At 42.2% G+C, this 13,405-nt stretch overlaps 1 protein-coding gene across 1 annotated transcript in view; it reads left to right on the top strand.

The window, feature by feature from the left end:
- LOC121463975 (hepatitis A virus cellular receptor 2 homolog) overlaps window positions 1-13,405 on the top strand; it is a 39,718-nt gene that overhangs the window by 17,728 nt on the left and 8,585 nt on the right. The window contains exons 3-4 of the mRNA XM_041676571.1: window positions 1,201-1,284; window positions 12,129-12,169. Of these exons, the coding sequence (XP_041532505.1) occupies window positions 1,201-1,284; window positions 12,129-12,169 (125 nt within the window). The remainder of the gene's footprint in view (window positions 1-1,200; window positions 1,285-12,128; window positions 12,170-13,405) is intronic.

Genomic DNA, 13,405 nt, shown 5'->3' with positions numbered 1-13,405 from the left:
TTCTCCCCACCTTCCTACCCACACAACTTCATATTCTTTCTATCCCTTAGACACAGACCTCCACATACACACAAAGCAAAACCAAACAAAACCCCGCCAAAAGTCAAAACAGACAAGTAAAACCAAAACATGAAAAATATCAAACCAAAAAAGTGCTCAGAGTCAAATGGAGTCTGCATTGGCAGGGGGCCTGCTCTTTGTGTGGCTGTGTACCCAGTGACACTCCGTTGGAGGACGTTGGACTTGCCCTGTCTCAGCTGGTGTCAATGCAAACAGCTTCTTAGTTAGGAGTGGCGATCAATGTCCACTTCCCCATCTCAGTGCTGGGATTTGTGTGGCTTGAGGCTTTGCATGTCTGTGAGTGCTGTCGTTGTCTCTGTGAGTTCATATGTGCAGCAGTCCTGTGTTGTCTGGAAGATTGTTTCCTTGGGTTTGTCTACCACCTCTGAGTCTTACGATCTTTCCACCTCCTTCCAGTGCCTGGGCCCACCTGCAATGCAGAAACATTGCCGTGTCTGGGATGAATTTTGAATTTTCTTTTTCTTTCTTTCTTTCTTTTTTTTTTTTTTTTTGCAAATATGTTCTTCAGGTAAGGCAGGAATATAGGCCTTGGGTTGTATGTGCATCTTAAGGAGGTGTTTATGTATAAATTCTTATGTTTTAAAGTTTATAATAGATAGGGTTAGTTATACAGCTCAGCAAAAAACTTTTTGTGGTCATCTGGAACAGAGTTCAAATCAACTGTCCTTACTAATTGTGTAGCATTGGAGCATTACTTCATGTGTGACCTCTTCAGCTGTACAATGTAGTCAACTATCACTAAAAGGATTCTACAAGTTGATGTTTATGAGCGTTCCTGTGACTTTCACACTGGTAGTTCCATCACTGACTAGACAGTGGCGATGGCAACCACGTCCTGCTGCGGTTATGTGTCTGAAGTAGGTGCTATCTCTCTCTGAATGTGACCATGCTGGTTTGAAGGTGAGGGCATGCGTCTTTCGTTTCTCGTCTTTCACGTATTCTCTGCTGCCCTGTGGATTCCCTGACGTAAATCCTAACTCCTGGGCAGGCGAGAGGGCTCGGTGGGTAAGCTCACTTACTGCCAAGCCTGATCCCCTGAGTTTTGTCTTTGTAACCCACATGGTGAAAGGAGAGAAGTAACTGAAAATCCTGATCCTTAATTTTTTTCTCTGACTCAAGCCAAGATCACCCCGGTTGTCCCTGCTCGTGGATACCCTACTCCAACTTCTCCAAGAACCCTGACTACCAAGGGAGACGGCTCAGGTGAGGCATGAGCACAGGTGTGTGTGTTTAGCTCAGATCTCAGTTCACAGAGTTTGGAATATGACAAATAGCTAAGGAAATCACTTTTCGCACTTGAGATATTGTTTGAGGTGAGTGAGGTGGTAGCCACACATGTTGGTCCCTGGGTTAGGATTCTGTAGAAGTCACAAACTAGCCAAGTGACCTGGGCCAAGGCTTTTTGGTTCCCTGGGGCTCTGGTTCCTCTTGTTGTCCAAGGGGCGTGGCCCAGAGACCTCTGGTTTTCCTGTCTCAGGAAAAATAACATTGCCCCCATGGAGAACTTAATTTGGATGTCCACAGGTTTTGCTACACAAAGAAAGAGAACCATTTACCATTGCCATCATGTCATTTAAAAGAGAGTCATTTGGGGCTGTAGAGATGGCTCAATTATTAGAGAGTAAGGTTCACTGCAAACAAGGGCCCCCTCTTACTTAAAGTTTCACTTTTATTACATTTTAATAAATTAATAACTCTCTCTCTCTCTCTCTCTCTCTCTCTTTCTCTCTCTCTCTCTCTCTCTCTCTCTCTCTCTCTCTCTCTCTCTGTGCTCATATGCCATGAATGGCATGTGGAGATAAGAGAGAAACTTAGAGGCACCTGCTCTCTCCTTGCCCTGAATGAGATGAGGGGACTGGACTCAGGTCTCAGGGAAGTGCCATTATATGTGGGGTCATTTTGCAGGCATTTATTTAAAATTTAATTTAAAAAACTTTTAATAAGAAATTGTAGAGAGTTGCATGGAGCACACCTGAGGGTGCTGGCTCCCGCCCTCCGCAATCCCGAAAGCGAGTGCTCTCTATGACAATCAATGATCACGCAATGATTGTCAGCTGCCTGCATATGCGTGGACCTATGGGCAGTGCCCACCTGGCAATCCGGGCTAGGCAGCCTGTGCCTTTTTAAGGGCTGGGAGAGATTTGCCCAGGGAGAGAGAGAGAGAAAGTGAATAAACTCCTGGAATAAACTGCAGTGAGAAGAAGGAGAGAGAGGGGAAAGAGAGAGAGAGATACAATTGTTAAAAAAAGGTCTTGAATAAACTGTCAGCAAGAAGAGCTCCGGTGGTTGCATCATCCTTGCTGGACGAGGTGGGACGTGACAGGTGGTGGCCCGTATGGGGAACCTTCAAATCTCTCTCTCTCCGGGCAAACCCCTCCCAGCCCTTAAGTAGGCATGGGCTACCAACCCCGGATTGCCAGGTGGGCACTGCCCATAGGCCCACACATATGCAAGCAGCTGATAATCATTGCGTGATCATAGCATAGGTCAGGCCTTAGCCATCTCAGGAGTTTGATTATACATCTCCATCAGGTGTGACTCCACGCAGCTCACTACAAGAAATGATTCTATTTTGGTTAGATATTAAGTAAACTTTAAAGGATTATTGTCTTTGTTATTTTCTGATTTACTCTGGGCTGGCACTGTTGCTTATATCTGGGATAAGGGATTGATTTGGTGAAATCAGGGCCCTTTCTAGCTAAACACCGACCATCAGCTTCCTCAGGTGTCAGCCTCATAAGGAGGAGCTCAGTTCTTTCTAGGGCCAAGGTTGGAGCTGTCCCAGGAGACAAAGGAGACAGAAGAAGCTGATCTCAGGGCACATCGATCAGTATGATTAATCTCATCTCATTTCTGGGTAGAGTTCTGCCCTTCAACTCTATGAAGCTCTTTTCATTTTTCTGAAATGGGAGAGGAAAATAGGTTAAGTTCCCTTTCATCATGTAATATAACTCACAAGCTAAAACTTTTAGGGTTTCATTAAGAAAATGAGACCATAATAGTTAGTCCAGTGTCTGGTCACAGTGTATTCTCTGGGTACATTAGCGCCTGTCACCAATGCTGTTAGTAGGGCCAGAAGGCGGAATGAGAAAATGGTTCCCTACTGCAGTGAGAGTAAACTGGGTTCTAAATTCAGTTCCCCTGGCCAGTTCTGATCTCAGTAGTTAGTGCTGCAACAATTCTCTGAAGTTTAGGTTTCATGTGTCATGAGCAGAGTTCTCTAACATCCTGTTTCTGGGTTGGTGTGTTAGTGCAGCAGGTAAAGCCCCTTGCCACCAAGGCTGTCAACCTGAGTTAGATCATAGGTCTCCAAATGGTGGAGAAGGATCTCCCAAAGATCTTTCTCTGACCTCCATATATACACCATAGCATGTCCCATGAGCACACACACACTTACTTGTAGACACACATGCATACATGAACAGTAAGATAAAGTAAAACTTGTTTATTTGAAAATGCAAAATAGTGGTACATACATACATACATCATATAAATATATTTATATATAATTATTTTATTTATATTTATATAGTTTACTTATAACACTCACACACACACATATAAGATTAGGGTCAGGCATGATGGCACATGCCTTTAATTTTAGCACTTGGGAGGCAGAGGCAGAAGGATCTTTGTAAATTCCCATGCCAACTTGATCCAGGACAGTCAAGGTTACTTAGAGAGACCCTGTCTCAAAAAAAAAAAAAAAAAAAAAAAGTAAAAGAAAAAAGAAGAAAGAAAGAACGAAAGAAAGAAATCCAACCGAGTAACTATAAAAAAGATTGACAGCGCTAAGAACCATGGCTGGCACCTCAGTGCCGAGCAGACAGTAACCGTGGCATCTATATACATTTATGACCACTTTATTCCTTCTCCCTGATGCCTGTTTTGAGTGCAGTCTTCAGTTCTCCAAGTAAAACAGAAAACAATATTACAGACATCTCTTGTTCTTCTTTATAGCAAAACAAAATGGAGGAGAAAAGTAAAGAGGTCAGGGCTGGAGGTATTGCTGAATTGGCAGAGTCTTTGTCTAGCCATGGAAGCCCTGAGTTTTATCCCCAGCAGGACGTGAATAAAGTGTGTTGGCACAGGCCTGCTCTCCCTCCCTCAGGAGGGGGAAGGTAGGAGGATTAGGAGTTCAAGGTCACCTGGCTTTTGAATTCAACCCCGACTACTTGAGACACAGTCTCAAAAAAGAAGAGAGAGACAGAGAGAGAGACACACAGAGACATATACACAGAGACAGACAGACACATACACAGAGGGAGAAAGAGAGACAGATAGAGACAGAGAGAGAGGGAGACTCAGACACACAGAGACATATACAGAGACAGACAGACACATACACAGAGGGAGAAAGAGAGACAGATAGAGACAGAGAGAGAGGGAGACTCAGACACACAGAGACATATACAGAGACAGACAGACACATACACAGAGGGAGAAAGAGAGACAGATAGAAAGAGACAGAGAGAGAGGGAGACATATACAGAGACAGACAGACACATACACAGAGGGAGAGAGAAAGAGAGAGAACAAGTCAGTCTTGCCACTTAGACCAAGAATCGCCATGATGGGGAAGCAGAAGTGACATTTCCATTTCAAATATTGCATATGGTGAAGATTCCTGTTTCCTCTCAAGTTCCACCCTGTGGTTTTTCTGCTTTAAGTTGCTTTCAGATAATGAAAACAAAGCTGGAGCGCTTTCCCCGTTAAATGATGTTAGGCTGAGACCGTCTTTGTAATCTTTAAACCACAGTTAGTTAGGCTCAGACTTGCTGAAAGTCTTGGTGCATCCTGAAGAATTTAGATTTAGAGGGTTCAGGAACGCGATGGATTTTTCACACTCTGACTCGGGCACCCAGATGAATGGGTTCCCTTGGTTTTCTGGAGGCTGGAAGCTATGCTTTCTTTCACAATGCAGTGTCTGTAGGCTCTCCTCCTGTCTTACTGGTGGGGCCTTGTTCCCTCTACCTGGTATAAATTAGTACAGCCATTGGCCAGATGAGCAAATGAAGAATTAAATACACTCGAAGGAGAAATTGAAGCTGGCAGATGAGCTATGTGACTCTCTTCATTTTGGCGACATTGCTGGGTGAAGTTGTTGAGGGCCTTGAAGTTACGAAAGTGGCTTTAAAGCCTTGAGAGCCTACACGGGAAGACATTCTCATTCATGAAGTAGGGCGTAACTCATTCTCAGTTCCTTCCCTTGTCCAAAGTGACTAACAGCCTCTACTCATTAGATCATATATATATTTTTATTTTTAAGTTTTGATTGATGTATATTTATTGTTTGTAGAACAGGTTCCTAGAGACATTTTTATTCCAGGAAGGTTATCTAGTATGACAATATTCATCATTCTCTCCTTCTTCTCCCCACCTGTGCTACTTCACTTCTTTCTCAATATAACTTCACCTCTGTTTAATTCCATATGGATGAATGATTTTATTCATCCATTCTAAACACTCCTACCAAAAACCCTTTGAGGAAGAAAGAGTTCATTTCAGGTTCAAGTTTCCCAGGGATAGAGTTCATAATGCTTAGAAGGCATGATATAGTAGGGTCACTTTATCTGTACACTGGAAAAGGGAGTGGGAGAGACAGAGGAAGACAGAGACAGAGGGAGAGACAGAGAAAGACAGACAGAGAGAGACAAAGAGAGATGGAAACAAAGCGCGAAGAAATGGGGTGAGATTATATGCCCTCAGAACCCACCTCACAGTGACGTACTTCCTCTAGCAAGGCTACACTTCCTAAAAGTTCCAATAATTTCCCCCAAATGACACCACTGACTGCGGACTAAGTGTGGGGGTGGTGGAATTTCTCATCCAAACCACCACAACATTTATATACAATCTAGTGTTCCCTAAAAAGAAAAAAACACAGTGTTCATTTTTCTGAATGTGTATGGGGCTAATTTTATGATTGCCAGTTTCCTATGGAGACCAAAAAATTGCCAGTTTCCTATAAATACCATAATTTCATTCTTATTTGTGGTTGACTAATATTCCATTGTGTGTGTGTGTGTGTGTGTGTGTGTATGCATGCCCATGTAATATTTTCTCTATCCCTTCACATGTTGATGGGCACCTAGGCTAACTCTGTAACTTGTCTCTTGTGACTAGCGCAGCAATAAACATGGATGTGCACGTTATCTCTGTGGTGTGTTGGCTTAGAATCCTTGAACCGTTGCATCATGGTAGTTCTATTTTTAGATTTTAGGGTTTTATTTCTCTATTATTTATTTTTGAGGGGCTTCTGTACTGATTTCCACAGTGGCTGAATTAATTTACATGATCCACCAGTGTGAGGGGCCCTGTTTTCCTCCTTACCCTTGCTAGCATTTGTTTATTTGTTTGTTTGTTTGTTTGTGTAGCTATGACTGTCCTGGAATTACTCTGTAGATTAGGCAGGCCTCTAACTCAAAGATCCATCTGCCTCTGCTTCCTGAGTGCTGGGATTAAAGGCGTAGCCACCACCGCCTGACCTTATTTATTTTCTTAATGAGGCCCATGCTGACTGAAATGACAGAATCTCACTGTTAGGCCAGCACTTTGCCATCAAGCCTGATGATTAAGTGTGGTTTCTGGATCCCACCCACATGCTGGAAGGAGAGATCTAAATCCTACAACTCTCCTCAGATATCCACAGGCATACCATGGCATGTGAGTGCATGCACGCACGCACGTGCGCACACACACATATTAAATAAATAAATTCATAAAATAGATAAACAAGACTATATAATTTTAATTTTTCATTCTTATTGGCCAAGTGTACTTTGTCTTTTCATGTAAGGAACAGACATTAATCCATTTTTCATTAAGTTGTTTGTTCTTTTGTTAATTAGCTTTGAAGTTTTCTTTTTTATATATTCTAGATATTAATTCTATGAAATATATAGTTAACGAAGATTTTCTCTCATTCTGTCTGCTTTCTCTTCATTATAGAAACTTTCTATTTCATGCAATCTCATCTGTCAGTTCTTGGTTTTATTACTATGATTGGGGGCCTTTTGAGAAAATTTTGTCTATGCTGGTATCTGGAAGTATTTCCCTGGAAGTTTTGAAGATTCACATGTTATATTAAGCTCTTGGACCCATTTTGAGTTGATTTTTGTATTGGATGAGAAATAAAGATCTGGTTTTGCCTTTTCACATGGAGAAATCCCGTTATCCCAGCTTCATTCACTAAGGAGGCTGTCTTTTCCCCCAGTGCATGTACTGGGCATGTTTGTCAAAACAGCAGCTGTCTGTAGCTGCGTGGCTTTGTTTGTTGGCTCTCCATCCTATTCAATTGAGCTACCTGTTTGTTTTGTGTTAGTTCAGTGTTGCTTGTCATGGGTCTCTGTAAACAACTTGGGGTCAGGATTGCTAATCTATTAGAGGTCTTTATGAGTTTGGGGATTGTTTTTCCATTGCTGAGAAGAATGAGATTTTGGTGGTTGGGTTTGCGGAGAACCTGTACACTGTTTTGGGTAAGATCGATATTTTCATATTACTTCAGCTCTTCTATGAGAAGTCTTTCTGCATTCTGGTGGTTCCTTCAATTTCTTTGAAAATATTGATTCTGGAGTTCTTTTACTTCCTTGGTAAGGTTTAGGTATTTTAGTTTTTAAAAAAAGATTTATTTATATTTATTTTACGTGTGTGAGGGCTCTGCTGACATAGCTGTTAGTGCACTGCTCGCATGTCTGGTGGGAATGAAGGCTAGATGAGGGCTTCAGAGCCTTTCCAGCTAGAGCTATGGAAGATCATGAGCCACCATGTGGGTGCTGGGAACCAAACCCAGAACCTCTGCAAGAGCCGCAAGTGCCCTTAAGCCATCTCTCCTGCCCCTGAATTATTTGGTTTTTAAAGACAGTGCCCTGCTGTGTAGCCCTGGTTGTTCTGGAACTCCCAGTGTAGATCAGGAGGCCTTGACCCACAGAGATATCAAGTATGATTTTTAATGAAGCGCAGAGACAGATATTGGATTCAATGTAGACCAGAAAAGCAAAGCAGCCAGCCACTGACTCTTACCTCGACCTCAGTCCAAAAATGGTGATCCTGCCTCCAGGAAACCCCAGAATGAGACTGTGACCGAGAGCTGTCTCCTCCAGTTTTATAATCCTCTCTAGTTCTGGGATCAAGGGTGTGCACCACTACTGCCTGGTTTCTATGGCAAGCTAGTGTGGCTACTGGGATTAAAGGTATGTGCCATTGCTGCCTGGTCTGTAAGGCTGACCAGTATGATTGTTTTACATTTCTGATCTCAAGGCAAGCTTTATTTATTAAAATACAAATGAAATGCCACTACAGAGATCCGCCTACCTCTGCTTTCCAAATGCTGGGATTAAAGGTATGAGCCACTGTACCCAGGCAATATATTTTATTTTTTGAAGCTATTGTTAATGGATTGTTTTCCTGATTTCTTTCTTATCCAGTTTATTGTTGGCGTGTCAGAAAGCCATGCGTTTTGTATATGGATTATGTATCTACGGCTTGCTAAGAGCATCAGCTCTAAGAATGTTCTGGTACAGGCTTCAGTATTTCTTACGTACACTATTGTGTCATCTACAAATAGGAACATGTTGACTCCATTTTCAATTCACATCCCTTTTGTTTCTTTCTCTTTTCTTATTGTTCGAGCTAGGACTTCAAAAATTGTATTGAATAGCAATGGAGAAAGTCGACACCCTTGTTCAATTTCTGATTTCAGTTGACTGTTTTTTGAGTTTCCCCCATTTATTACAATGTTGACTGTAGGGTCTGTTGCATATAAACTTTATACTGGGGTATGTTCCTTCTCAAAGAGTTCTTTATTTTTTTATGAAACAGAGTCCCATGTAGCCCAGGCTGTTCTCAAGCTTGCTATGTAGTCAGTGATGACCTTGAACTCCTGTCTCCTGAGTTCTGGGATCACAGGCACGGGCTGCCACACTTAATATTTATGCAGTGTTTGTGACCAGACACGGGGTTTCTGTAAGTGCTAGGCATGTACTCTTTTTTTTTTTTTTTTTGGTTTTTCGAGACAGGGTTTCTCCGTGGCTTTGGAGCCTGTCCTGGAACTAGCTCTGTAGACCAGGCTGGTCTCGAACTCACAGAGATCCGCCTGCCTCTGCCTCCCGAGTGCTGGGATTAAAGGCGTGCGCCACCATCGCCCACCTAGGCATGTACTCTTTATCAACTGAGCAGCTCCTTCCACAGCCCCTGTGCTGAGGCATGTCCCTTCTAGTCCTGGTCTCTTCTCAGCTTCTTTTAGCATAAAGGCATGCTAAACTTTGTCACTGGCCCTTCCTGAGTCTACTGAGAATGATCATCTGATTTTTGTCCTTAAATCTCTTTATGTACTGCCACGTCTTTGCCCAGCTAAAGGACTTGGCTACTTACTGAAGTGGAGGGGGAATGAAGAAATGACAAACCCACATAGACATGCAGAAAAGCTGTGATTGTGTGCGCTGGGTCCTTGGATGGGGGAGCCTCAGCACCTGGGAAGCTCAGTACGTTTCTTATATAGAGTTGAACAGGGAGGTAGGGCTATTGCATATGGCTGAACAAGGAGGCAGGTTTAGCTAATCTGGGTAGGAGCTAGATCTGGAGGAGAGCTTCGGGCTGTGAACATCAGGCTGGGAGGAGGCTAAGGTGGACATTTTCTGAACACACTATCAACAATCATACTTGAATCCCTGAGGAAGGCTTTGGCAGTCCCAAGGCTCTTCCAAGGAAGGCTTTGTTACTCCCATGGGGCTGAGGCACTGGAGCAGCCTTTGACATGGCTGGACCCATGTTAACAGCACACATTCACTCTGGACTTCCTCCACTGCCCTCAAGGTACTGTACTCAATCTTGGTCAAAAGTCCAGGGAAGCCATTTAGTCTATTTATGTGACTTATTACTATTATTGATTTGCATATGCTGAACCATCCCTGCTTCTGTTGGTGAAGGCATTTTGATTACATTCGAGATTTTTTTTTTTTTAATTATTGAATTTGGTTTTCTAGTTGTTTGTTGTTACGGTTGTTTTTGAGACAAGGTTTCACTGTGTTGCCATGGCTGGCTGACCTGGAAGGTTTGCAGATATTTTATTGATGATTATTTATTTTTTTAAAAAATATTTATTTATTTATTATGTATACAATATTCTGTCTGTGTGTATGTCTGCAGGCCAGAAGAGGGCACCAGACCTCATTACAGATGGTTGTGAACCACCATGTGGTTGCTGGGAATTGAACTCAGAACCTTTGGAAGAGCAGGCAATGCTCTTAACCATTGAGCCATCTCTCCAGCCCTGATGATTATTTTTGAACTAATTTCATCAGGAAGATTGGCCTTCTGTTCTTATGTCTTTTTCTGGTTTTGGTATCAGGCTAGCCAAATTAGCTCTATACAATGATCTTGAGAGCATTTCTTCCATCTAAAGTTCATGAAATAATACAAAGAACATGGTGTTAGCTATTTTTTAAAGGTCTGGTGGAATTTAGCAGTGAAACCATCTGGGCTGTATTTAGTTGGAATAAATAATTATTGCTTCAATTTCATTTTTTGTTATAAATCTGAAGTTGTTCAGATTATCTTGGTTTAGTTTTGGTAGATCATATGTGTCTAGAAACCAATTCATTATTTTAGATGCTCAGTTTAGTGGAATATCTAAGTAAGTCATAATGATTTTCTAAATGCCATTTTTTTTAGCAGTTGTAATGTCTCCCTTTTCATTTCTAATTTTATGGATTTGGGTCTTTTTTTTTTCTCTTTTGGTTAATTTGTCCAAGAGATTACTGATTTGGTCCATCTTTCCATTGATTCTTTGTACTGGCATTAATTCCTACCCCAACGTCTAGGTTTAGTTGTTCTTACTTTTCTAAGACCTCAAGGTTTCTCCGATGTTTTAAATGCATTGTAGCTAAAGCTTCCCTCTTACAGTGCATACACTATATCTGCAGGCTATGCTGTATTTAATTTTCATTCAATTTGAGGAATTTGTGAATTTCCCTTCCAGTTTGTTTTTTTTTTTTTTTTTTTTTCGAGACAGGGTTTCCCTGTGGCTTTGGAGCCTGTCCTGGAACTAGCTCTGTAGACCAGGCTGGTCTTGAACTCACAGAGATCCGCCTGCCTCTGCCTCCCGAGTGCTGGGATTAAAGGCGTGTGCCACCATCGCCCAGCTCCCTCCCAGTTTCTTTGATGACACATTCATCACTCAGACCAGAGGAAGTCACACTCAGTCACTCATTTTCTATGAGTCTGTGTTTTTAGGACAGTTCTTTTCGTACTGAACGAGATAGTTCCTTAAAAGTGTTTGGCAAAATGCCTGGCCCCGGTAAACCATAGCGATTGTTTCCATTTGAAAGCTGCTAACTAAATACCATGGCAATGAATAAATGTTAAACTTTTCCCAGAGTTTTGTGTCTTTGAAAGTCTAATTAGACTATGACCAAACGATATTAATATTACTGGATGGCTAAAGGCTGGCATGATTGTTCCTGCAGGTGGTGGGAGAGAAGGTTTATTGTAGATAGGAGGGAGAGCATAACCAGAAGCAAAGGCATCTGGGAAGAGTCCAGAGGTGACCCTGAGTAGGGCCATGTGAGGAGAGGGGAGAGGAAAGGAGACCAGGAAACTAAGAGGCCTGGAGGATAATGGGTAAAAACGAAATGGCCTAGCCCAAAGGATTAGATTATATAGGGAAGGGTAACCCAGCTCCTGGGCTAGAGAGTTCACGGTAGGGGGTGAGGTATGCCTGTCAAACCTTGTAACCTGACTGAGGGATGCTGGGAGAACCTGGCAGCCAGGTCTGCTTTGGTATGTTAAATCGGCCCCTCAGCCATTTGTCCTGGATTTAAGACCTAACAGAGAGAGGAGGTGATTATCTGTGTGGAAGGACACCACCCTGAGATTGGTTTGTATGCATTCAGTGACTTTTGTTGGTCTTCTAATTTTTGTGGAACATAGGGAGACGAATTAGTATTAAACAGGATTGCTAGTGTGTTTAATTTTTTTTCTTTGATCTGGAGTTAAAAACCATTCTTAACTATTGTCTACTTCCTCCCCTTTGTGTATGTGTGTGACAGAGACTCAGACTCTGGGGACCCTCCAGGATAAAAGCCAAACAGTAAGTAACTTTGGTGTGTGTGCTGACATTATGATGAGCGTAGACTTCCTCCAGGGCACCCCTTGTGTGGGAAAGCTTGTACCTTTCTTGTCTTCACCCTCTGTGGCTTTCATGTGTTGACAGGTCTGACCATATAGGCCTGTTACTGATAGAAGTTGGGTGTGAGTGTGAGATTTCTGGCATGTACTAAGTGTGAAAAACCCCCAAGAAGAAAGAAGCGTTTCATCTGTCTTTGCAAATGCCACTGCTATGTGTCACTGTGAAGGTCTCTTGTCCTTTATTTTCAGGTTTTCCACTTCGAGCTTGTTGTGGCATTGAGACAAGGTGTCATGTAGCCCAGGCTGATTCTAAACTTATTAAGTAGCTAAGAATGATAACGAACTCCCAGTCTTTCTCCACCTCCTCCTCCACAGGGCTGGGGTGTCCAGCTTGTATTTTGCATTTTTTAAAATTCATTTTTATGTAACAAGACTCAGGAACACCCAGAGGCAAGAATTTATGGACTGAACTATTATGTCCTTAACTAGACAGGGAAAAAAAAAAACACTAAAAAGCCAGCTAGTAGTAGCAACTTCAATGAGTGGACACTGAGTTTCTCAGTGGGTAAAGGCACTTGCTGCACAGCCTCACTACGTGCGAGTGTGATTCTTAGAACTCATGGTGGAGGCAAAGACCTGACTCCTGAGAGTGGTCCTCTAATCACCATGTACCAAGGCATGGATGCACATGTATGCGTGTGCACACACAAACCAACAATAAATAGGTAAGAATAATAAAACCAACTCTTTAAGGCCACATCTAGAGGCCTGCATTCATCTAATTCGGTCCCTTATTTGAGCACTCATGGTTAGTGCCTGGCATCTTGTGTGCTTGTCTATCTCCCCTCTTTGAGATGCTTAACACATAGTACTTGTACATAGGCATCTTGCTTTTGCAGAAGTCACGTGTAGTGATTAAATGGAGGATTTAACCTCTGAGATTTACTGCTTTCATTGGTTATCATTTTATTGTTTTTAAATGTAGTTTTTATTTAGTCTTTGATTATTTTGTACATGAATACAGTGTATTTCAATAAGATTCACTTTATCCCCCCTCCAACTCCTCCTAGATCCCTCTCCTGTCTCCTCCCATGTTCATGTCTTCTTCTTGTTCATTACCTACTGTATCTAATTAGTTCTCATATATATATATATATAAAATGTGCTTTTGTGGGTCTTTTTGAAACAGGGTCTCCAT

This window comes from Microtus oregoni, unplaced genomic scaffold, assembly GCF_018167655.1.
Source record: "Microtus oregoni isolate MIOR12 unplaced genomic scaffold, Mior012 000027F_ref0000203, whole genome shotgun sequence".
NCBI classification, from domain to species: Eukaryota; Metazoa; Chordata; class Mammalia; order Rodentia; family Cricetidae; genus Microtus; species Microtus oregoni.
The sequence above is the reverse complement of the archived record's forward strand: the minus strand, read 5'-3'. Positions and strand labels throughout refer to the sequence as shown.